Source organism: Phoenix dactylifera, chromosome 5 (genome assembly GCF_051530095.1).
Source record: "Phoenix dactylifera cultivar Ajwa chromosome 5, Ajwa_hap1_PhDact_Kaust_v1.1, whole genome shotgun sequence".
Classification (NCBI taxonomy): domain Eukaryota; kingdom Viridiplantae; phylum Streptophyta; class Magnoliopsida; order Arecales; family Arecaceae; genus Phoenix; species Phoenix dactylifera.
Window position 1 is genome coordinate 4,204,740 of NC_143194.1, and position 25,708 is coordinate 4,230,447.

Below are 25,708 nucleotides of genomic sequence, written 5' to 3' on the forward strand. Positions count from 1 at the left end.
CGTCTGGAGCCGTTACGGGCCGTGCCAGGCACGGCCCGTCTGGAGACGTTACGGGCCGTGCCAGGCACGGCCCGTTTGCGCCCGTTACGGGCCGTGCCTGGCACGGCCCGTGCCGTGCCTGGCCCGGCCCGTGCCGTGCCGTGCCCGGCCCGTGCCACCAATAGAGGGGCCGGGGGCCGGGCCGGGCTGGCCTTCCGTGCCTCACGGGCCGTGCCAGGCACGGCCCGCTTAGAATTTGGGCCCGGGGGGCCTGGGCCGGGCCGGCCCGGCACGGCCCGTTGCCCAACTCTAGCTGCAACACAGCATATATATTGTTGGGTATATTGTTGGGACGCGTAGCGTGGAAATGGCGCGCGCTTCAGCTCACAGGAGAGCGGCTATGCCCATTCCGAACCTCTCCTACTCCAAGCCCCGGACTTATGTGCCCTCTTCATCGGAGTTAACAACCGTCTATCTCAGACCGCTCAAATCCGCCACGTATAAACAGTACTCGTCGATTCATACAAATCCTATGCGGTATGAACGAGATGGATTTCATCTACAATACTAACGGTGGAACATTTCTCGCATAGTAATTTATCTACGAGCATTTATAATATAAACATTTCGCCCACTTACCCTCCTTTTTATCGGAGACGCAAACCTCCGCCTCCCCCTCTCTAATCCACGGAGAAGCCATTCCTTTCCCGCTTTGAATTCGCCTATTTGAATCGCATCGGATCTCTTGATCGGGCTGTCAAAGGAGCGATGGACGGCGGATCGGCGGCGTACTGGCGGTCCGTGGAGGATGTGTTCCGGGACTTCAAGGGCCGGAGGGCCGGCATGGTCAAGGCCCTCACCGCCGGTGATTCCACCGCCTCTTCCTCTTCTTCCCTCCCATCTCCTTCTCTCAGGATTCCCTCTGAACTAAAAAAAAAAAAAATATTTTTTTTTCTTCTGCTCATTAATTCGAGAATTTGATCCTCCTTTCGGGGTTTTTTTTTTTTTTAATGCAGACGTGGAGGACTTCTACCGGCAGTGTGATCCTGGTTAGGATTTCCACTACTCCCTTATTTCCTTCTGTTGCTCTCCAGTCTCCGGTTCTTTTTTTTTTTTGGACTTTGTGAATATTTGGGTCTATAATCTAATGTGCTGTTATAGCTTTAGGTTCCATTTCTTAGCGTTCTTTTGAGATTAACATCGATAGTATTATTTTTATTGCTAAAGTAGGCTAATCCAAGTGTTTTAGCAGTATCACTATTTTTCTGATTTTTTTTTGAATTTATCCATAATTTTAGTATAAGGATATAGTATTTTTTGAAACGAAACACTCATATATATATATATATATATATATATATATATATATATATATATATATATATATATATATATATATATATATATATATTAAGATGCTATAAGCTATAATGTGCTCTCATGCAGGCTAACGTTCGCACTGATGGTGCATCGATTAAATAATTCAAAAGAGATTTTTTATATGGTCTGCTGTGGCCCGTAATGCTTTCAAGCTATGCATATTGAGTTCCGCTAATCAAAGGCATAATGTCTTCTCCGCAGTTTCTTGGATTTTTTGTTGGATTTTGGTGGCATTTTGCTACTGTAGTTGCTTACCAAGTAAAGTTATATTTTTTTCTTTCTGTTTGTTTCAATATGTATATTTTATAAAAGATTTTCCCGCCTTTGTCTGTTTGTTTCTATACGAGTTCCCATGCGTCTGTGCTTTTGTTATAGTAGTGTTTTCCCCTTCTATTTGTTTGTTTCTATATGAGCTTTCTGCATTGAATTTCTTATATGGGCTTATGTTTTATAAACAGTGATGTTTAGTGCAAATAGCCCTACAAAAAGGGGAGAGCAGTAATTACCATATAATGCTGTAGTTTTGCTAGGGTATTATAACCATTACATAATAAGTATAGTTTTATTGCCAGCTTTTATGGTAATTTTTTTAGTTGCACTGATGATATAACATGTTGCTGCTTCTCTTAAATGTCGTGATTTTTTTAATTCCTTAGACCACCATTTTTGCATGTCCGCATCATTGAGTGACACTCAACATGGTAAAATGATGATTCATCGACTTTGCACTGCTACTTATGCACAATTAGGAGGTACAGGTTACTCCATATGGTTTTTTTTTTTTTTGTGTATGATTATTGCATTTACTTTTTGAATTATGCTTTTGTGTTGAAAACACTTCAGAGGCAATATTAGTCCAAAAAGATGTTAAGGGATCAATGCTGAAATAAGTACTTTATGTTTTCTTCCTACATTTAAAAGGAACAATGTCAGGTTCTGTGGAGGTGATTGCAACTGCACATACTTATTTCTCAAGACATTAAGAATTAGTTTTTTTCCATATCTGAAATTTCAACAAACCAAGGCTTGCAGGATATAATATAGGTTTTCTTTTGATTTCTTTTACTGACCAGAACATTTAGAAGCTATGTAGTTTTTCTTTTATAATTCTGTACAATACATTTGAGGTTCAAATGCTAGTTTCCTGCATATTTTTGTGCATTCTTTTGTAGACTATATTTGACCATGCTAATGAGGTCATTGATTATTTTCTTAATGGCATGCATCAGACACAATTCCTTTATTTGTTGGGCGCTAGAGGTTTTTTTTTTTTTATTATAAATTTTGCATTTGCAATAGTTGGACTGGTTCCTTTCTTAACACAGATCATATGATAGGATATCACGGTCTGCTTTTTTATTTCACATATGATTTTTCACATTATAATTGGTGGTGATAATGCTGTTTTTCAAGCACATGAAAAGGCATCTATTCTTGCTTACCAGATTTGTAGTTTGTGTAACCCCTTCCTAGCTGTCTTGCTTGGTCATGCAGGCATCACATGAACAAGAGGTAAGAAGGATGGAGGCCACAGATGGTGGCTGGGATGCGCGTTGGGCATCACATAGACAACATAACAACATGGTGCTCATTTATTCGCATGTCTAGAAAGTACTAGTTTATGGGACAATGATAGCAATCAATGGTCTGCGAATACTTTTTATAACTAAAAAATGTGGACATTTTAAATCCGTTATTCTTACCCAACTAAAGTAGACAACAATAGTCGAAGAAAAGAAACATTACAAAATTTTCGCTTTCCTAATTTATGGTTTGAATGAAACTGGTTGCTGTTTAATGATATATTGATGCATAATAGAGAGCTCGACGGGTGTGTAATAGTTAACTATAATTTGAACCCAATTCCTAAAACAGCTATGTGAAACATGAACCAATTAAACATTTTAAACATAAAATTGTGGGTGACAAACAGGAAAATGTATAGCATTACGTGTGTCTTTTTTAGCCAAAGAAATGGCACAGACACATGGGATTAATGTTCTAATCAAAATCGGAAGTCATATCTGATGGTTCTGTATCCCTACTAAACCCAAATTATTTAGTTTACAGATGTTCTCTTTTCATAAGATTAATCAGGCCTCCAAAAGTTTGATTCCACATTTCTCCTTTCTTGATAAATATTATGCCACGCAGTGAAATATTTATATTTCATATCCATAACAGAATAAAATTTGGCATTTGTAGTGTAGCATGAGAGGGTGTGAGTTAGAAGTGGGCCTCTCTTAATTCTTAATAAGAAAGAAATACTAAATGCTGTGCAAGTGCTAACAACCAATTGAATTACAAACTTTTAGGTTTGCAATGCCTTGTCAGAAGTGAATTCTGTTAGAGACCAACAGGAATGCTATGCAAAGTACAAACGGCCCATCCCAGAATTCTAGGGGTCTTATATTCCTCTCAAATGCTAATAACCAATCAAAAATCCCTTTGGCTTTGCAATAATAATAATGGTAATGTCGTTACACATGATTGTCAAATTGGTATATATATTTCATGGACTAGCTTTTCTTTTCCTTCTTAAAATTGGATATCAACCTAACTTACATCCTCGATCTTTGTCATCTGGGCTGGACCATGCCTCATTGTATGGCTGTCCTCAAATGCTATCATTAATGAGCCAGTTATCTGACCAAATATTTGTCTAATTGTTTTGGTTGTTAATGTAATAGCTTGTCTCTAATATGTTTCAGCAGGATGTATCAGATTTTTTTTCTTCATGGATGGTGACATATTGTACTGCTTGATACATGCCTAGCGAGTTTACATGACATATGGTACTGCTTGATACATGCCTAGTGAGGTTGCATGCAATAATATATAACGAGATATCATTTCTCAGATGCAGCTAAGACATAGAATCTTGATGATTCTGGACTTTTAAGTGTTGTAAGAAGGTTATGTAGTTTGTTATGCTTCAAAATTTTAACTAAATGTTACATCTTTCAGATAAAGAAAACTTATGCCTTTATGGACTTCCCAATGAGCAATGGGAAGTTAATCTGCCAGCAGAAGAGGTTCCTCCAGAGCTTCCGGAGCCTGCTCTGGGTATTAACTTTGCAAGAGATGGAATGCAAGAAAAGGATTGGTTATCTTTGGTTGCTGTACACAGCGATGCTTGGTTACTTGCTGTAGCATTTTATTTTGGAGCTAGATTTGGATTTGATAAAAATGATAGGTGATTAAACAAACAAAATAAGCAGTATTACTTATTTAACTAGATTTTCCTTGCTTACTCTTATTGCCATTACTGGTAGATAACTTGTAAATTCTTTCCCTGTTAATTTTTTTCTACTTCCAGGTCTATGTGGCTTGAGAATTTTTTGTTTTCTCTAATGCTGTAGCGCTCTGCAATTCTTTGGTCATTTTCCTTTCCCTTTTTCAGTTCTTTTTGTTCATCTATCATTACGTTGTTATTTCTTTATAGTGTTGAGCATATTGCACAAAACAATTTAGTGATTCTCATGAACAAAAACTGTTTCTTATTAAACTTGTGCATTGACTTGACTTCTTTAGTTGCCATTATTTCTCTGCATAATGAAAGTTTATGTGCTGGCCCTTATAATTGCTGAATGGTACAAGATACTGTGTTTTTCAGATGTTTAAGATTTCCATATGTCAGAAACCAGCTTATTACTATGTTACGATGAACTTTGTTGTTCATTATCATTTATGCCTGGTGATTGCTATTTGTTGTTCATTATCATCTATGCTTTTTCGCTTGGACTTCATCTATTTGTCAATTTATTGATATCTCCTAGGATAATCCATCCTATGGTGAATCTTCGATAAATATCAAACTTGGGTAACATTGGCGCATAGATAGGGTGGCAATCTACTCTGCTCCATTGGGTACTCAACCCGCAGTGGATTCGGGGCAACCTGCCCTGAGCATGATCTGGATATATACAACTCCTCAAAAATCTCCTTCTCGAGGTAAAAAAATTAATTTGTATGCAAAAAATTGATTTTTCTAGCTTTACTTGGCCCGATTTGTCCAACTCGCCCTATATAACTCTATCCATCCCGTTTCACCCTATCCTGAGACTCTACTTGCCCTGCTCTACCTCGAGGCAAGTATGGGGCGGGTACGGGTAATGGCCTACCTGACCTATACCCGACCTGTAGCTATCCCTAAGCACAGTGGCATAATATTGGGTTAAGAAATAGCATTTGGCTTTTGAGCTCACATTTTTAGAGCTGGATGTATCTATCGAGAACCTTGCGTACCTAGGTACCTACTTATATGGTCATATGAAAAGCAATTCTTTTTTCTGTTTTCAGGAACCTCATTTGATTGCTTGATAGTCTTCATTTAAATACACACATACAGTTTTTTGTTGGTGAATGAGACATGGTTTTTGATGTTTTCTATCATATCATGATACATGATCCCTTTTTTTGTTAGAATATGTTCTTCATAATTGCTACATTAGGTGGTAAATTGAAACATGGTGTCACATGCTGGCCGATAGTTGGCATGTGCTATGCTGGACTAGTATGGGCACCCATTGCCATGTCAGCTCGTATCGACCATGGTGGTTCAACATAGGTCAATATGGCTTGATATCAAGCCAAAAGTCCTTTGTATATATTATAATATAAAACTTAATGCACAACATTTTTTTTGATTGTATTTTCAGTTTCTTAACCTAATTGCCTCCATTGTCAAGTTCCTCCTTTGTTAGTTACCTCTCCTCAAAATTGATCTCCCTGCCTCCAATCATCTCTCTCTCTCTCTCTCTCTCTCTCTCTCTCTATTTCTCGCTGTCTCTCCCCCATGCCCTCCACCACCCCCTCCTTTCTCTCACTCCATCTAACTCTTTAATTTCTTTTCGCCATCCACACTTTCCACAGCCATTTCCAGACTACCGTCAACCCTAATCATAAAGTTCTCTAATCAACCCCATCTAGGTATTTGAGCCACTACCTTCACTAATGCTCAAACCATCATCATAATCCTTGTCTTCTCCCTTCATTTTTTTCCGTTTATTTTGTTATATTATATTGGATTCTTGAATAGGATAACAGATTTTCAATTAAATGGGGCTTGTATTGCTCTTTTGGGGATTTGTCGAGTCATTGAGCTAGATCAAGTAAAAAATTCTAAAACTTGGGTTAAATTTTGATTGATCTGATTGACAAATCCAATCCATTGAGCCTATTGGTGTTTCTTCCTTGGATCACATCACCATGCCTATGCCTTATTGATGTACTTGCTCCTCATCGTTGTTATGAGAGAACATTAAAAAAGGTTTTTTGTTTGCCATATCGGGCTGAACTAGCATCATCTATTTTTAAAACAAACATAGATGCAATCTTTTAATTAAATAAGCATTTTCCTTTGAACATTAATGTCCCAAACTTTGAATCTTATTCTCGTCAATACACTTGGACATTGGATACAATTATATAAATACAATACAACCAAGAATGTTAATGTTAAGAGTTATTGGCCTGAAATTAGGTTGGAAATGACTACTCTCATGCTTCAATTGAATTGTTCATGTTGAGTTATGCCTTTGAAAATGCAGATCACTTGTTTTACTTAAAAAGAATTAAATCTTCTTTGCTAAATCTCAAAAGTTTATGATGAACAAGGTTTTGAGAAAAGGGATTTAGCCTTTGCAGATTAAAATAAATAGGTGGCATTTAATGACCCAAATGCGATCACTATGGTGATCTTAGATCACCGATGATTCTCATACCGGGATAATCTGATCCCCGATGTTCTATGATCACCATATTTGGTATGCTATATTCTAGTGGTCAAAGATCCCAAGATATCCATAATTAAGCTATTTGATGTGCCATAGAAATCCAAGATCACCGATCATGTAATACCAAAACTACCCTATATTTTATATATATTGTAACTACTAAATAGAATTCTCAATCATATTATAGGAAAATACATATGAATACAAACCAAATTATCAAAATCTATCATTCTAGACTAATTTAACAAGACCAGAAATTAATAATGTTGTCAAAGTAACTCTAGGGGATTATCAAACCTTCCCAACTAGAACATTTTTTTTATGGTATTATCAAACCCTTCTAAGTTAGAAGATTTTTTTTAGAAATTGGCATTTTTTTTGAAACAATTTTTTTCAGTTGGATTGATGGGCATTTTGTCCCCAAATTTCATCCCCATATCATTGCCCTAGGATGATCTTGAAAACCTATCCTCAAGGACGAGTTTGACATCAATGGGTTGGGCGGTGATTTTAGGTGTGGGGTAATTTGAGATCACTAGGATGCAACCAAATGCGGCTCGCTACTTCTACCCACATTACCGTTGAACTTGGAATCATCGCCCCATATCAAATGCCAACATAAGGTTTAAGAAAGGATAAATTGCCGACAGTTTCTACTTAGATAACCAACTTGTGTTCATTGGAGGTTTTTTCTCAAATGCACAAATTATTTTTGAGCATCGTGTTAAGCACTCCTCTTGCAGGGAAAGGCTGAAAACACAACCTTTTTTGCCACCCCTATGACTAGCAGAGGACTTTATTAGGTCCATACTTTTTCTCATTCTTTTTTGCATGAATGAAGGCCTATATTCTTTTTGGCATGCTTTAGCTGGATTTTCTTTGAAATCCAACATTTTCTTTTAACTTTATGATATGGTGAGTGACGTAACTTTACAATATGGCACCTCAATGGTTTGCTAGGAGTGGAGAACACTTCATAAACAATTTGCTTTAGGTAGAGGTTAAAACAAGAATAGTCTTGCCTGGGGCTTGTCTTTCACAGGAGGGTGTAATGCTTTGTGCTTATCAAAAAAACAAGAATAGCCATAATTTTGGTGGAAATTTCAGTAAGAGTTTTGACATGGACTTCTAGGTAGCTTAAATTGGAACTTCCAATAATTGCAATCTCCCCTCTCGAAAAAATGAAAACAAATGTACGCCATAGAAAACCAAGAGAAGGAACAAGAAGGCTTCTTGAGGTAAAAAAGGCTTCTTGAGATAAAAACTATCTTTGCTCTAAATGCATTCCTCACCTCCACATTTGCTTAATTCCAACGAATATATGACTTATGTGAGAACTCATTAACAATCTCATCTACTTTACTGTACAGTCTGGATAATTTGCAAATAGATACTGTTGCTGGTGGTCCAAACCGAGAACGATTGACACAGCGGTGTGAACGGGGTTCCGTCTGAGTTGTCTTGGTTGGTGTTGGTTACGCTCCACCTTCCACCGGGAAACCTGCGAGCAAGCCTCGCACCACCACTGGGGTAGTGGGGGCCCTCCGACGATCAAGTCAGAGGAGATTGGAGGAGAAGGAGAGATAATCGCAAGCAAGAGAGTGCTCTGGAAGATATTGCTTACCCCCCTTCTCCCCCCAGCCGCATATATACCTGGCTGGGGGGTCTCTGAGGGGGGTTTGTCATCGTGGGCGCGGCGGAGTGGCCACTGACATGGCCGTTACAGGGCGTCGTGGAGCAGCGCTGGGTACGGCCATGACAGGGCGTAGTGGAGTTCCGCTTTGTACGGCTGATACAGGAGATCGTGGAACAGCATCGGATACAGCCGTTGCAGGGAGTAGTGGAGCAGGAGGCCTCGGCGTGCCTCTGGGAAGCAGCCTGTCGTTATCAAGAGATCTCCGACTCGGGGTCGGAGTGCTGGATCAGGGGGCAGCCGACCCGGAGTCGGGCTGCGGTGCTGAGGATATCCGACTTGGGGTCGGATTGCTAGATTAAGGGGCAGCCGACTCGGGGTCGGGCCGCGAAGCCGAAGATGTCCGACTCGGGGCCGGACTGCTGGATCGAAGGGCAGCCGACTCGAGGTCGGGCTGTGGAGCCGAAGATGTCCGACTCGGGGTCGGATTGCTGGATCAAAGGACAGCCGTAGTCTTCATGGGCGCGCGTGTCGGTCACGTGGAGCATGGCGGCTTAGTTCCCCCGTAACAGTAGCCCCCCACTTCCGAGCCTGGAACCAGAAGGGGAACGGGTGAAGGGAGTGATGCTTCAAGATTGCCGCCATCCCTCGGAGAGGCGCGCGCGCTTCGAGCTCCCCGCCTTCTTTATGGCGTATGGTGGTTGTTGCTGACCTGGCAGTCTGAGGATTTCGGCGGACATCCTTCCTTAATGGTGTCGATTTGCCTTTGGGGCGCGAGCGACCCTTCGGCGGCCAGGCGTCCTCTGGCGTCATCGAGGCATCACCCGCCTTTCCGCCTATTTAACCGGGGGCCCTCCCCCGTCCGTCTTCCTCTTTACAGACATTTTCGAGTTTCCCCTTTGCGCTGCCGTTGTTGCCGTCGGACTGTTCGCTTGCTTCTCCTTTGACGCTCTCGGAGCCGTTCTTCCTTCTCTTCCGGTGAGTTACCCCATTCTTCTACTTAGGGCTCTTCGTACTTTCTCCTTTTGTACTAGTGTACCCCAGTCGTTCCGGTCTTTCCCCCCTTCTTGTCCCCGTCCTGACCGTAGGTTTATTGGCCATTAGGAATGGGCGAAGTGAGAGCAGACCGCATTAAGTCGGAGCTGGTCGCCGAGGACTTAGACAAACTCGTGGCTCGGTACCACCTTCCCGAGGCCTGCAACGTTACGCTCCCGGGGCCTGAGGAGAGGATGTCCCATCCTCCTCCAGGGAAGATCGCCATCAATGAGGGCATTCTCCAGGCCGGGTTCCGCTTTCCCCCTTCGGACTTAGTCGTGCAGGTACTCCGGGGTTTAAGAGTTGCGCCGACGCAACTGGTGCCGAACTCGTGGCGTGCCCTGACGGTCTTCCAGGTTCTCTGCCGCATGCACGAGATTCCCGCCACTCTGAATGTTTTTTGGGAGTTCTACAGCCTGAGTGGCCACCCCCAGGACAAAGGGTGGTGGTGCTTTGCGGCGCGGCGAGGGTGCGGCCTCGTCAAAGAGGCTCCTTCCTCCATTCACGGCTGGAAGGAGCGTTTCTTCTTCATCGATGTAGATCCCTCTTGGGAAATCAGGGCGACCTGGGAGACGCCGATGAAGTCCCCGATCGGCCTATCGAGACTGTCGAGGGAGGAATCCGATGGCTTGGCCGCCTTGAAGGGGTTGGTTGCCGAGGGCCAGCTCCCCCCGGTGGCCCGCCTTATTTCCGAGGATACCTTGGTGAATGTCGGTCTGAGCTCGGTCCCCACCGACCGTGAGCCCGCCACCATTTCTTTTTTGACTCTTTTCTCCTCTTTCGTCTCGTTCTTTCCTTCGGTTTCTCAGCCCGACCATCTCGTTCTTGTTGCAGAGATTGACGACGTCATGCGGTCGGACAAGGGACCGGCCGTTGGTAGGTCGTCCCTACTGGAAGCGGTCCGGAGGAGAAAACGAGCTCCTCCGAGCGGGGCCCCGCCAGCGAAGAAGTCCCGCAAGGAGGTGCCTCCGACGCCGACCGACGAGTCCGGGCCCACCGATCAGGGAGACGCCGTGGGCACGGACCGGCAGCTGACGCTGTATCAGCCCTCCGGTGGTGAGACTGCCGCTATTCCGGAGGTATCATCCGAGCCCGCTAGAGACGGACGGGTCGGACGTGATCGGTCCCCGGCCCGGCCTTCGACTCAGCCGGCTCTTGATGATTCGAGGAGGGACGCGCCGAGGCCCCGGCCGAGCGGGGCCCTATCAATTCCTGGAGTGACCCCCGCCCCGAGCACAATCAGCAGGACTCTTCCCCAGGCGATGGATAAGGGTAAGGCTGCAGAACCGCCATCCGGCTCCGGAGAGAAATCGGGGTCGGCCTTCACTACCGATGGCGCCCGAAACCTCATCGAAACAGTGCTGCTGGAGAAGGACCGTCGGCGGGTCCGGGAGTTGGGGGTCTCTGACGTCGGGGCTGCCAGCTGCGTCTGTCTCATGTCGGTGAGTGTTCTTCTGGCCGCTTTTCACCATTTATTAGCTCTGTTGTTCTCCGCCTGACGCCCTCACTTTTCCTATCTCTTAGCTCGCCCAGTACATGATCCGTCTAGAGGAGTGCTACAAGGAACAGGCGGGGCTTCTGGCGAAGGCCGAGGACCGACTGAAAGCAGTGGAAGAGGGAGGTCAGGCCGTGGCGGGCAGGACGACCGGGGACCTCGAGGCGAGGCTCCGGGAGGCCGAAGAGCGGGCACTCGGCTTCGCCGCCCTCGAGAAGCAACTGTTGGAAGCTCGGGAGCAACTCAAAGTCGCCTCGGGCCTCGAAAGCAGGGTTAAGAAGGCGGAGGAACGAGCTGAAAAGCTGTCCCGGAAGGTCGCGGACTATCGAGAGAGGTGGGAGAAGGCTCAGCGGTCTGCTGACAGCGCCCGCAACCGAACCCGGTCTCTTGAAGCCAAACTGGGCGAATTGGAGTCAGCCTTGGAGAGGTCCCGCGCGAACGACCAAGAGCTCCGTTCGCGCCTGGAGGAAGCTGAGGCCGCTCGCACTGCTGCCGAGGCGGAGCGTAAGGAGGCTCAGGCTAATCTGCTGAGGGTCTCCTCCGAGGCTGAAGACCGGATTGTGGCGAAGGTCTTGGAGGCTAAGGCTCAGATTACGGAGCGAGCAGAGGCGGCGCTGGCCGAGAAGAGTGCGGAGATCGGGCGCCAGGCGGTACAGGCTTATCGTCAGTCCGCCGAGTTCACCCGTGATATGTCGGAGGCGGTACGGGCCTATCGTCAGTCTGACGAGTTCGTCCGTGACGCGTCGGACGCGGGGTCCGAATCCTTCATCTTAGGCTTCGAGGAGGGCCTGGCAAGGGTGTCGGCTAAGTACCCCGAAGTTGACCTGAGTGGGATTTCCCTTCTCGACTCCTCTCCGGCGCCATCGCCTGCTGATTCTCCTACCGCCTCCCTACCCCCTGCGGACGAGCCCGACGCTCCCGACCCGGGGGTTTCTCCAAGCTGACCTCTTGTACCTTTCGTTGTCCTCTTTTTTTGTATGTCGGCATTTTGCCAAATTGTATGGGCCTTGGCCCTGAAACAATGAAAATTAATACAAGTCGAATGTTTCTTCATCTCGCTTTCGTCCTCCTCTTTTTTTTCTTTTTAACTCTTGGCGGCGTCTTGCCGACTCCTGACTCTCGAAGTTCTTCCGGCGCTAAGCCAGGCATCCGAGGGTTAGGCCTCAGGAAATTCTTCCGGCGCTAAGCCAGGCATCCGAGGGTTAGGCCTCAGGAAATTCTTCCGGCACTAAGCCAGGCATCCGAGGGTTAGGCCTCAGGAAATTCTTCCGGCACTAAGCCAGGCATCCGAGGGTTATGCCTCAGGAAATTCTTCCGGCACTAAGCCAGGCATCCGAGGGTTAGGCCTCAGGAAATTCTTCCGGCACTAAGCCAGGCATCCGAGGGTTAGGCCTCAGGAAATTCTTCCGGTACTAAGCCAGGCATCCGAGGGTTAGGCCTCAGGAAATTCTTCCGGCACTAAGCCAGGCATCCGAGGGTTATGCCTCAGGAAATTCTTCCGGTACTAAGCCAGGCATCCGAGGGTTAGGCCTCAGGAAATTCTTCCGGCACTAAGCCAGGCATCCGAGGGTTAGGCCTCAGGAAATTCTTCCGGTACTAAGCCAGGCATCCGAGGGTTAGGCCTCAGGAAATTCTTCCGGCACTAAGCCAGGCATCCGAGGGTTAGGCCTCAGGAAATCCTTCCGGTACTAAGCCAGGCATCCGAGAGTTAGGCCTCAGGAAATTCCGCTCGTCGGTCGGCCAAGGCTGGCGCAAGCCGAGGCGACCGGTCGGGGCTTCAGGCTAGTCTGGTCCCGGGATGGTCATCGGGTTAGCCTGGCATCCGAGGGCCGAGCCTCGGGAGATTCCGCTCGTTGGTCGGCCAAGGCTGGCGCAAGCCAAGGCGACCGGTCGGGGCTTCAGGCTAGTCTGCTCCCGGGATGATTATCGGGTTAGCCTGGCATCCGAGGGCCGAGCCTCGGGAGATTCCGCTCGTTGGTCGGCCAAGGCTGGCGCAAGCCAAGGCGACCGGTCGGGGCTTCAGGCTAGTCTGCTCCCGGGATGATCATCGGGTTAGCCTGGCATCCGAGGGCCGAGCCTCGGGAGATTCCGCTCGTTGGTCGGCCAAGGCTGGCGCAAGCCGAGGCGACCGGTCGGGGCTTCAGGCTAGTCTGCTCCCGGGATGATCATCGGGTTAGCCTGGCATCCGAGGGCCGAGCCTCGGGAGATTCCGCTCGTTGGTCGGCCAAGGCTGGCGCAAGCCGAGGCGACCGGTCGGGGCTTCAGGCTAGTCTGGTCCCGGGATGGTCATCGGGTTAGCCTGGCATCCGAGGGCCGAGCCTCGGGAGATTCCGCTCGTTGGTCGGCCAAGGCTGGCGCAAGCCGAGGCGACCGGTCGGGGCTTCAGGCTAGTCTGGTCCCGGGATGGTCATCGGATTAGCCTGGCATCCGAGGGCCGAGCCTCGGGAGATTCCGCTCGTTGGTCGGCCATGGCTGGCGCAAGCCAAGGCGACCGGTCGGGGCTTCAGGCTAGTCTGCTCCCGGGATGATCATCGGGTTAGCCTGGCATCCGAGGGCCGTGCCTCGGAAAATTCCGCTCGTTGGCCATGCGCCTGTCGCTTGCAGCCCGACGGGGTTTCTCCGTGGCCAGCTGCGATCGTGTTTCTCCTCTTCTCCAAGCGTTGCCTGGGGAACACCAGAAGGGCATTAAACGCTAATTGATGCGTTACCTGGAAAATCGGGTCGCCAGTTGCTGCTTGCGAGGAGTGTCAGTTAAGCGGCCGCGATGCGCGCGTTCTTCGAGGCGGATGCGGCCTGGGCGCGGGCGGAGATACGTGGACCTAGGGGTACAGGGCACCCGGAGTGTCCTGCACAAAAAATGCGATTAAGGAGAATGATGCTTAGGAAATCGCGGGAAGATACGCCTTGAGAGCCGGATCGGCTCCGGATTCAATGCGCCCGCATTTATTGGAGCCACCCGTATCGGAACGACCGGGGGGCCGCAGTTTGGCTATAAATATAGGTGCAGGTGCGATGGAGCCTGCCAAGCCGGAGCTGTTCAAGTTGCCATGGATCGTGGACCTTCTCTCTGGCGCATGGCTGAGAGACTCCTGCCGAAGGAACGGGAGGCGCGCCCCTCGCGACTTCAACCAACTAGCCGTTTCATCTGGGATCAGCAAGGAGGGTCTCCCCGGCGGAACTCCGCTCTAGGCGTTTCATCCGGGATCACATCTCCCCTCCTTGAAGTTCAGCCTCCCGATTGAGCTCTGCACCAGACGCCTGATCCGGGACCGTGCCTCCATATGCTCTTCCCCCTCGTATTCCTTCTCTCCCCTAACACTGGGGAGGACCGGAATATCCCTTGGAGGTGGCGTTCCTCTGGAGGCAGCGGGAGCTTCGTCGGCGGCGGCTCCTCATCCTCTTCGTGGGGCGTGGATGGCGCCTACGGTTGGAGGCAGTGTGGACTTCTCCTTCGTCCACTTCTTCTTCATCCGCGCCGGCTCTTCGTCTCTTTCGTGAGACGCCGATGGCGCCTCCGGTTGGAAGCACCCACTTCCGGCGGGGTTGCAGCCGCTTCAGATGGAGGTTTCGGGATCCCAGATCTTCAGCTCCTCGGAGTCTCCACCTCTTCTTTACTTTCTTTACATCCTAATTCCCCTCTGGGAATTCCTTGTAATCACACGAGCACGCCGTTGTAACCAGAAATTATTGAAATGCAAAACGTTATACATTTTTGAACTGTCTTTCTGGCATCGTCGTTCTACTGGTAATACATCCGCAGGTTAGCGGAATTCCAGCTCCTTAGAATTTCTCGACCATCTAGGGCCTCCAACTGGTAGGAGCCAGGTCGGTTTACCCAGCGAACCTTATATGGGCCTTCCCAATTTGGCGCTAGCTTCCCACCTTCCGCAGGTCGAGATGCTTTAGCTCGCCTTAGCACCAGATCTCCGATTCTGAAAAGCTTCGGTCGGACCTTGGAGTTGTAATATCGGGCCACCCTCCGCTGATACATCGCCATCCGAACCTGCGCCATTTCCCTCGCTTCTTCCAAGAGATCCAGGTTCCCTCGGAGTTGTTCCGAATTGGCCTCGGGTCGGTGCGCGGCCACCCGAGGTGAGGGGAGTCCGAGCTCCACGGGGACAACGGCTTCCGTGCCATAGGTTAGGCTGAAAGGCGTCTCCCCGGTAGGGGTCCGATGCGTGGTCCGATACGCCCAAAGGACATTCTCGAGTTCTTCGACCCAAGCTTGCCCCGTCCGACCGATTCGCGCTTTGATTCCTTGGAGGATTGTCCGATTTGTGACCTCGGCCTCGCCGTTGGTTTGGGGATGCGACACAGATGTGAACCGATGCTCGATCCCGAACTCCTCGCAGAAGTCACGGAAATGCTTGTTGTCGAACTGTCGCCCATTGTCCGAGATGAGGACCCGAGGTACCCCAAATCGGACAATGATGTTCTTCTTCACGAACTTCCGGACTTGCACCTCCGTGATAGTGGCCAGCGGCTCTGCCTCCACCCACTTGGTGAAGTAGTCGATTGCAACAATCAAAAATTTCCGCTGAGCTGAAGCGACGGGGAATGGTCCGAGGATATCCATTCCCCACTGGGCGAAGGGCCAGGGTGCAGTGATTGGTGCCAAGGGGACAGAAGGGACTCTCTGGACGTTGGCGTGGCGCTGGCAGGCGTCACATTTCCGCACATGATCCTTTGAGTCCTCCAACAAGGTAGGCCAATAATAGCCTTGCCTCATGATCTTATGCGCCAAGGACCTAGCCCCCAGGTGCGATCCGCAGATGCCTTCGTGGACTTCGCTGAGGGCGTAGGCCGCTTCCGAGGGGCGGAGGCACCTTAAGAGGGGGGCGGTGAACGAGGTCCGATACAGCCTCCCTTCATAGAGTACGTAGTGGGCGGACTTCATGACGAGTCGTCGAGCTTGATCTTCGTCCTCTGGGAGGATTCCTTCGGCGAGGTAGGCGACGAGCGGGTCCATCCAAGATGGCTCCGGATCAATCGCCATCACCGCTCCGGCCTCGCCGATGCTCGGGGCATCCAGGGTCTCCAGGTAGATCGCCCTCGACAAGTTGTGCGCGTCTGCGCCCACCAAGCGGGACAGCCTGTCGGCCCTGGCATTTTCGCTTCTTGGGACCTGCTGAATGTCAACACTGCCGAGGTCGGGAATGAGTGCTTGCACCTTCCAGACATAGCTCTGCATGGTCGGGCTCCGAGCCTCGAACTCCCCTCGGACCTGCCCGACCACCAGCTGGGAGTCGGTGAAGACCTTCAAACGCCGGATGCCGAGCTCCTTGGTGAGTTTGAGTCCTGTGACTAGGGCCTCGTATTCCGCCTCGTTGTTGGTCACTGGAAATCCGAACCTCAAGGCATACTCGGCTATCACTCCATCGGGACTGGTAAGGACCAGCCCGGCCCCTCCACCTTCGGGGTTCGACGACCCATCAATGTGAAGCGTCCAGATTGGGAGGTCGAGGCTGGGTGTTTCCGGCGGCCTAGGTTCCGCCTCCTGCACAGTGCACTCAGCGAGGAAGTCCGCGAGCACCTGGGCCTTGATGGCGGGCCGGGGCTGGTAGCGGATGTCGAACTCACCAAGTTCTACTGCCCACTTCACCAGCCGTCCCGCATTCTCAGGATTGCTGAGGATCTGCCGCAGTGGTTGATCGGTCAAGAGGGTGACAGGATGAGCCTGGAAATAGGGGCGAAGCCTCCTGGCCGCAGTGAGCAGCGTGAAGGCGATCTTTTCCGCCTTCGCATACCGCGTCTCGGCATCCCGTAGGACCCGGCTGATGTAGTACACAGGCTTCTGGAGCTTTGCCTCTTCCCGAACCAGTACTGCGCTGACTGCGGTTGGGGAGACCGCCAGATAGAGGTAGAGCATCTCCCCCTCTTGCGGCTTGGACAGCAGGGGAGGAGACGCCAAGTACTCCTTGAGTTGGTCGAATGCCACTTGACATTCGGCCGTCCAAAGGAAGTCTTTCGGACGCTTCAACACCTTGAGGAACGGTTGGCAGCGTTCGGCCGATTTTGCCACAAATCGTCCGAGCGCGGCGACCCTTCCAGCGAGCTCCTGAACCTCCTTCACTTTGGTCGGAGGGGACATATCTTGGATGGCCTTGATTTTGTCCGGGTTGGCCTCGATCCCCCGCTGGTTGACAATGAAACCGAGGAACCTCCCGGCCGAAGCACCAAAGGCGCACTTCGCTGGGTTCAGCTTCACGCGAAACTTCCGCAAGGTGGCGAAAGTCTCCTCCAGATCCGCAATGTGCTGGTCTGCATGGCGACTCTTCACCAGCATATCGTCCACGTACACCTCCATGTTCCGGCCAATCTGCTCCTTGAAGATTTTATTGACGAGGCGCTGGTAAGTGGCGCCAGCATTCTTCAGACCAAAGGGCATTACCTTGTAACAGTACAGTCCCCGGTCTGTTATAAAGGCAGTTTTCTCCTCGTCCTGTGGAGCCATCATTATTTGGTTGTAGCCGGAGAAGGCGTCCATGAAAGACAGCAGCTGATAGCCGGAAGTCGCGTCGACCAGTTGGTCTATTCGTGGAAGCGGAAAGCTATCCTTGGGGCACGCCTTGTTCAGGTCGGTGTAGTCGACGCACATCCTCCACTTTCCGCTCGCCTTCCGGACAAGTACGACGTTTGCCAGCCACTCGGGGTAGCTCACCTCCCTTATGAAGCCTGCATCCAAGAGTTTGTCTACCTCCTGGTCGACCACCCGGATCCGATCCGGGGCACAGTGTCTCTTCTTCTGCTTTACTGGTCGGTGGGTCGGGTCGACGTTGAGGGCGTGAAAAATGACCTCCGGGTCGATCCCGGGTACATCGGCCGCCGACCAGGCAAATACATCAGCATTGGCTCGGAGGAATTCCACTAACCTGAGCCGAGCTTCCGAGTCGAGGTTGGCACCGACCCGGACCGTACGGTCCGGGCGACCCTCCTCAAGGGGAACTTCGATCACACCCTCGGCCGGCTCCCCGTGCCGCAAAGCCACCTCGTCTCTGGCGTCAAGGGACTCGACGCTTAGGGCCTCCACGGGCTTCTTCCCTTTGAGAGTTGCTAGGAAACATTGCCGTGCGGTCGGTTGGTCACCTCGGACCTCTCCAATCCCGGCCGCCGTGGGGAACCGCATTAGCAAATGGTATGTAGAGACTACCGCGCGAAGGGCGTTCAGTCCGGGTCGTCCGAGGATAGCGTTGTAGGCCGAGGGAACACGGACGACCAAGAACCCGAGCCGCACCGTGGCTTCTGCGGGTGCAACGCCCGCAGTCACAGGCAGCTCAACGACACCTTCGGCCGAGATAGCGTCTCCAGTGAATCCTATGAGGGGGGTGGATGTTTTGTGCAACACTTGTCGGGACAAGCTCATCTTTTGGAAGGCCTCGTAAAACAAAATATCAGCTGAGCTTCCACTATCCACAAGAACACGCCTTACATCATAGTTCGCCATAGTGAGGGAGATCACCATGGCATCATCATGGGGGGTCTGAACCCCCTTTACATCCTCATCACAAAAAGTGATTACATTTCCGACCCGCTGCCTCTTCGCGACGGCCACCCCTGATGCTTCCACCGAGCCCCCTGCGTTCCTCACAGGCCGAGAGCAGCCCCCAGTGATGGTGTGGATCACGCCCGCGACGGGTCGATTCTGCTCCCGAGGCTCCTGAGGGGCCGGGTCGGCCGGGCGCGGGTCTGCGGGGGGACGTCGGTCGTTTACATATCGACCAAGACGCCCTCGGCGGATGAGAGCCTCGATCTCGTCCCGAAGCTGGAAGCAGTCTTCGGTGTCGTGGCCGTGGTCTCGGTGGTACTCACAGTACGCTCGAGAGGGCCTCCTCCCAGGGATTTTCTTCATCTGCCTCGGGACCGGGAGGTTCTCCCGCCCCTTGACCTCCATAAGGATCTGGGCCCGGGGGGCCAGGAGTGGGGTGTACCGGTTGAAGCGTCGGTGCGGAGAACGAGGGCGTGGGGCGCCGTGGTTCCTCGCCGGTGACGGGCTTCTGCGCCGATGTTGAGGCGTCGGGCTCCTCCTCTGGGGTGCCTCTTTTCGCCTTTTCTTCCCGAGCTTTAGAGGGGCCTCGGCGGCCTCCTTGTTCCGGTGGGCGGCTGCCTCCTCGGCGTCTGCATACTGGTTCGCCCGAGACAACAGCTCCGGGAAGCTCCGCGGCAGGCGTTTGTCCAGGGAGAAGGTGAGTCTGCCCTTCCGGAAGCCACGCTTCAGGGCTGAGAGAGCCACCTCCTGGCTCAGGTTCCGGACCTCCAATGTAGCCTTGTTGAAGCGGGTAAGGTAATCCCGCAGGCTTTCTCCCTCGTTTTGCCGGACATCAAAGAGGGAGTCGGAAACCAATCGCCGCCGGCTACTGACGGCGAAATGGCTGATGAAGAGGCGAGTGAACTGGTCAAAGGACTGGATAGAGTCAGCCTCCAGGCCGGCGAACCACGCCCTGGCTGGGCCACGGAGGGTCGCCGGGAAGGCCTTGCAGAGGAGGGGATCTGATGCTCCATGGAGGAGCATAAGAGTCCTGAAACTCTCCACGTGATCCCGCGGGTCCGCCGCCCCGTCATAGGGCTCGATCGCCGGCATTTTGAATCCCGGCGGATTTGGGGTCCGCAGGATCCTCGAGGCAAGCGCCGGTTGGGAGGAGATCTCCAAGTCGGCGAAGAGATCTTTGGAGTGGCCCTTCAGGACCTGGAGTTGTCTGTGGAGATCGTCCACCCGCCGGTCCAGGGAGCGCGACCGGTGGGTGGGAGACAAGGAGCGGCGCGAGGGGGACCGACTGGAGTGCGGGCCCCTCGAGGACTGGGGGGTCGGAGAACGCGCCCGGGTCCGCCTCTCGTACCCCGCGCAGCTTCGATGAGAAGGTCCTGGCAGAATGGACCGTGCTCGAGAACCTGCCTCGCGCCGGCGCTCCTCCCCATGGGAGAGGAAGGAGCGCGGGTTGAGGAAGACAGGTGAGCGCTCGGGGGGCAGCGGCTCCTGGGCCCGCTGTGGCGCTCGAGACATCACACCCTGCAGGTTCTGCACTACCTCCGCGAGGGTGCGAACCTGCTGGGCTAACTGGTCGAACTGAGCGGCTTCGACCATCTGAATGGGGGGTGGAATGGTGGAGTGTTGCTGAGAATGTGTTGGAGACGCAGCGGCCTCCCGGCCGGAGGCGCGAGAGGCCCCGCGACCGGAGGCATTGGAAGCTCCACGACCACCTCGCCGTGCCATTACGATCGCTCTGAGATCAGGCCCTTCCTCTAGCGCCAACTGTTGCTGGTGGTCCAAACCGAGAACGATTGACACAGCGGTGTGAACGGGGTTCCGTCTGAGTTGTCTTGGTTGGTGTTGGTTACGCTCCACCTTCCACCGGAAAACCTGCGAGCAAGCCTCGCACCACCACTGGGGTAGTGGGGGCCCTCCGACGATCAAGTCAGAGGAGATTGGAGGAGAAGGAGAGATAATCGCAAGCAAGAGAGTGCTCTGGAAGATATTGCTTACCCCCCCTTCTCCCCCCAGCCGCATATATACCTGGCTGGGGGGTCTCTGAGGGGGGTTTGTCATCGTGGGCGCGGCGGAGTGGCCACTGACATGGCCGTTACAGGGCGTCGTAGAGCAGCGCTGGGTACGGCCATGACAGGGCGTAGTGGAGTTCCGCTTTGTACGGCTGATACAGGAGATCGTGGAACAGCATCGGATACAGCCGTTGCAGGGAGTAGTGGAGCAGGAGGCCTCGGCGTGCCTCTGGGAAGCAGCCTGTCGTTATCAAGAGATCTCCGACTCGGGGTCGGAGTGCTGGATCAGGGGGCAGCCGACCCGGGGTCGGGCTGCGGTGCTGAGGATATCCGACTTGGGGTCCGATTGCTAGATTAAGGGGCAGCCGACTCGGGGTCGGGCCGCGAAGCCGAAGATGTCCGACTCGGGGCCGGACTGCTGGATCGAAGGGCAGCCGACTCGAGGTCGGGCTGTGGAGCCGAAGATGTCCGACTCGGGATCGGATTGCTGGATCAAAGGACAGCCGTAGTCTTCATGGGCGCGCGTGTCGGTCACGTGGAGCATGGCGGCTTAGTTCCCCGTAACAGATACTAATGTACCATCTTGGCGCCCATTGAGAATCTTTTGAATAGTGAATACATTACCTTTTCCTTGATAGCTTTTAATATGCCAGAAACTGTTTTCAGTTGCTGACCTTTCCTAGTTTGTATTATACAGAAACAAAAGGTGACCATTTTTTTGATGATTTAGAAACAAGTGGTCGATGCGTGACACTATTCCAGAATTAATTGTCTTGAAATATTAGTTCAAGGGTGATGTATTGGAGGTCTGGTAACTTAGATGAATCATAAGTTTAGAATTTAATTTTTCACATATATCCCTTTTTTGTACCTAGTTATATCAGAGCTTTTCATGGAACATAAATTAAGATGTAGGTTTCCTTTTTAGCCATTTTCTACATGATTTTGTAGTGCTCCAATGTGATGCATCTTATGGATGCATTAGATGCACTGAACATGCTTGTTTTGAACAATTCTTTATGTCTAGAGAAGTGCTAGGGCTTGAACAGGAATGGAAGCCCAATGCCCCCCTCCCCTCCCCATGTTGTAAGTTTGGTTTAAAAGTTAAGATTTGTTTAATTTAATGAGTGATTCAGATTAAGTTTAGGTTTTAAGTTATTTTTGGCCTCAAGGAAGGTCATCTCCAGAGTTCACTTCAGGAAGCTTTGGAGCCACCATGTTTGTGCATTTTTTTTGCTCCCATTGCCTTTCATGGAGCTCATTCTAATCTACTTTAGCCATTTTTGAGATCACTCTCTCATAACTTCCCCTTTGTCAATGATTTTTTAACCTTAAGTGAGTTTTCCACTTCTACAGCTTTGCGCATTGATTATGGAAATTAAACAAAAAACTTCTAAGAAAGAAAACTAGCCTATCTAATGGCCAATTAATAATTTTCTAAGAAAGAAAACTAGCCTATCTAATGGCCAATTAATAATTTTATTGTTTCATCTTTAAAGTGCTACATTTAGGGTATGTTGAATGTATGCCCATATAAATAATCAATTTTGCATGGAATATGCTTCCAAAAACTATTTGCCGGTGTACCTTTCAAAACCCTTTCTATTTGTATAAATGCCCTGCAGTTAGCTTGCTGTCCAACATTGTCAGAAAGTAGATGTTTAAAAATAAAAAGACTTTAATACCCTTGACCTGATGGTAAAATGTTGAGAGCTCAAAATTTTAACCAATGGCAAAATAATCATTGCAAGTCTAGTTTAACTGAGTTAATCCTAGTTAAACTACCATAAACCAACAGATTTTGACAGTAGGGACATACTTTAAAATAGAGAGTACAACTTGATGTGCATCTCATTAGAGCTTTTGGAATAACTATAAAATATTTTGTTTGCCAAGGTCTGTAGTGATCTGGTAGTTTTTCAATCAGCACTACAAATAGTAGGAATGCATGGCTTTGCTATTTCAGATTCTTTTTTTTTTTTTTTTGCTTTGAAAAAGGGGAAGGGGGGAGGAAGGGACAAGCCCACCCCCACGTAGCAGCCCCCACTAGGCCCCCACCCCGCCAGGAGAATGCTCGATGCGGGCAGAAATGACCGTGTGTTGGGCATCCCGGCCGGTTTTACTCATACCCTCCCTACCCGTGGCACCGGCTCGGATACCCCTATGGGCTCCGACACAAACTCTCTGTGTGAGTACGTCACACCTGGCACCATCGAGGCTACCAGCGGACCAGTAGCCCTTTCAAACCCCTTGTCTGAGCAGGGAGAATCCGGTCTCCACAATTTAATCGACGCTTGCACGTTTCGAACTTGGAACCACTTGGTTGGAAGTAAGGCCCTGTTCCCTGAGCTACCACCTCAGTGGCTGCTATTTCAGATTTTCTCCAGCATATAGTTATTCTATTAAGAATTTGAAGTTGTTATTAAATGAAATTTCAAGATTGCTTTTTCCAAATGTCTATCATGATTTAGGTAGAAAATTTCTTTTTCAAAATTATGCAGCATCAGCAAAATGTTTCGAGTCATGAAAAATAGTGGGATTTCTGCTCCTTTGTTTGCAATATCCCTTAATTTTTTATCTCTTGTTTAACATCTAGTTAACCTCCTTGTTATTTTCTTATATATTGAACTCTTACCTGTACATAATTGATCAAGAATTCCAGATTTGTAACTTCAGTATCTCCAGCATAATTAGGTTGGTATTTTGTGATGCAGAAAGCGCCTTTTTGGTATGATAAATGATCTGCCTACGGTATATGAAGTTGTGAGTGGAAAGAACAAAGCGAGGACTTCTGGTTCTAACCACAGCAGTAACAATTTCAAATCAAACTCCAAAGTGGTAGAGCATAATTTTGATCCTTTCTTTGAAAATGATCTGAAGCTTTTCCTGCTTATGGTGGATGTGCATCAAAATTCTAACAAACAAGTGTCATCAACTATAGCACTAAATGGTCTCTTGGACCATCTGGTCTCATTTATGCTTGGCACAGCATTTTTACCATCACCTATGCTACTTGGATGATATGCTCAGGACCATATTATTTCCAAAGACAATATTTCTCCCAAAATTATTTGTTGAGTTCTATATTCATTTCATGAATATGCTTCTACCTCTGATAGGAATTACAGTTTGATTAAATGAAGCATTTTATGCTTTGTTCTCTTCAAAAGTTTGTTTCTCATTCAGGTACTTTTGCTCCATTTAAATTTGACTAAAGAAGGAATATTTTACTCTCTATTGATAATACTGTAAGTGCTTGATTGTTGGATTCTATTTTTTTTCAAAATCCTTTTCTTTGCTAGTTGTAAAACATTGCGAAATAGGCAAGTCTGTCATTATTTATGAAGGATTCATTGGGAATTTAATGTTAATGCTAGATCTACCAGGATCTTTGGTGATAATGACCTGTGCTATTGTGCAAAAGTTACACACATATTCTTGCAAGAGCCCACTTCATATGCTGTATATGCTCTTGCACATGTACTTTATGACATGATTCCCATCGATTGCCCTATCCCTTAATATTTTGTTATAAAAATTCTCAGAAATTTGTTGCAAGGGTATGATGCTGCGTAGACCTGCATAAATATCTCTTGAGGTTTATTGTCTTCATCTAGTTGTGCTGATTAGTGGCTCTTTTTTCCTGTTTAAGAGTCTTTAGGGATCAGTACTACTCTTTGTTACACTATATATCACAAAAACTGGACAAGAGAGCTCTACTTGTTTTTAGAGTTACATGCTAGTCTATTATGCTTGCTGAGCTCAGTTTTTTGTTTTGTTGTAAAATAGCAGCGGACATCAGAATCTCAGGTCAAATACTTGAAAAGAATGCACCCCAAAGAAGGGGATGAAGGTTTGGATGAAGATGATGAAGAGGAGCATGAGGAGACACTCTGTGGGGCATGCGGCGAGAATTATGCATCAGATGAGTTCTGGATCTGCTGTGACATCTGCGAGAGGTGGTTCCATGGGAAGTGTGTGAAGATCACCCCGGCCAAGGCTGAGCACATCAAGCAGTACAAGTGCCCTTGGTGCAGTAACAAGAGGGGGCGCTTTTAACAGGATGGTCACTGTGAAAAGTCTTTTGTAATGCTGGTGGTCTTCTGCTAACAAAACTGAAGTCCTGTCTCGAGCTACAGGAAACTTGTGTTGTGCCAGATAGCAGCACCCACACAAGGGTGTTCTGTCATGCAGCAATGTTACTTTGGAATGGTCAATACTTTCTGTGGCCTTAAAATTGCAAACTCAGTTTTAACCGAGGCTGTGCTTATTTGTTTTCTTGACCCTTTCATCTTAATGCTTGGTGATGGCTCTGCTTCATGTGTCTCATCGTAGCAGATAAACGAGTCCAATATTTACTTCTTGTTGCATTTGTTAAACTTTGGAGTCATCATGTCAGCTGTAAGTGACTTGAATTTTTTGAAGATAAAACCTGTGCCTTTGTTTGTGGAGACAAATGTCTTCTTTGAAACTCTTCAATCCATGCTTAGCTAATTCACTTGGTTATAAACAAAATAGCATGGGTTGAATTGACCAGCAACATGGTACAGTATAACATGAAAGTATTAGCAAAGCTATAACTGTGTAAAGGCTTTTTGAGTCATGTACTCTCTCCTATCTATTAAAATGTTTCAGTATATCCATTTCATTTTTCATCATGAGTCGAAACCAGTTTATTGGTATGCTTTGCGAAACTTATATTTTAATCAATAGGGCGAATTTTTTCATCCTCCACAGGGCAAGTTCCGAACTAGAGAATTAGGTAATGGTAATTTATGTTTAACCAGCTAGCTGGCTGATTGGCCTACCAGAGTTTGGAGTGTGGAAGCAACAAAGGAAGGCATTGTGAACCTGGATTTCTTTCTACCTGTGTCTGCCCTAAAATTCTTAGAACTACTTCAGTGTCCAAAAAGAGGAGAACGTGATGGCCAACTGGTTGATGAAGCCTGAAGACCG

General features: G+C 49.0%; 1 protein-coding gene and 1 long non-coding RNA gene across 3 annotated transcripts; both read left to right on the plus strand.

Annotated features, from left to right (window-relative positions):
- Positions 1-624: 624 nt before the first annotated feature.
- On the plus strand, positions 625-25,209 carry LOC103708644 (PHD finger protein ALFIN-LIKE 3-like). Of its 2 annotated transcripts, none has more exons than XM_039129409.2 (5): positions 625-844; positions 996-1,028; positions 4,327-4,555; positions 23,467-23,590; positions 24,545-25,209. In XM_039129409.2, exons 1-5 carry the CDS (start codon positions 748-750, stop codon positions 24,809-24,811), a joined length of 750 nt encoding a protein of 249 aa, XP_038985337.2. In that variant the 5' UTR covers positions 625-747; the 3' UTR covers positions 24,812-25,209. The 2 variants fall into 2 exon arrangements, with proteins under 2 accessions (XP_038985337.2, XP_038985336.2); XM_039129408.2 differs by having other exon boundaries at positions 626-844; positions 24,542-25,209.
- LOC148703322 (uncharacterized) lies at positions 1,488-2,943 on the plus strand. Its single transcript, XR_015986895.1, has 2 exons — positions 1,488-1,617; positions 2,854-2,943. It is a non-coding gene; the product is annotated as an uncharacterized LOC148703322 (long non-coding RNA).
- Positions 25,210-25,708: the final 499 nt, after the last annotated feature.

Bases quoted from the DNA above. Each gene is read 5' to 3' on its own strand.
- LOC103708644 (XM_039129408.2), top strand. From the start codon at position 748: ATGGACGGCGGATCGGCGGCGTACTGGCGGTCCGTGGAGGATGTGTTC. The intron at 1,029-4,326 runs GTTAGGATTTCC...TACATCTTTCAG, and splicing joins CTACCGGCAGTGTGATCCTG to ATAAAGAAAACTTATGCCTT. The intron at 4,556-23,466 runs GTGATTAAACAA...TTTGTGATGCAG, and splicing joins GGATTTGATAAAAATGATAG to AAAGCGCCTTTTTGGTATGA.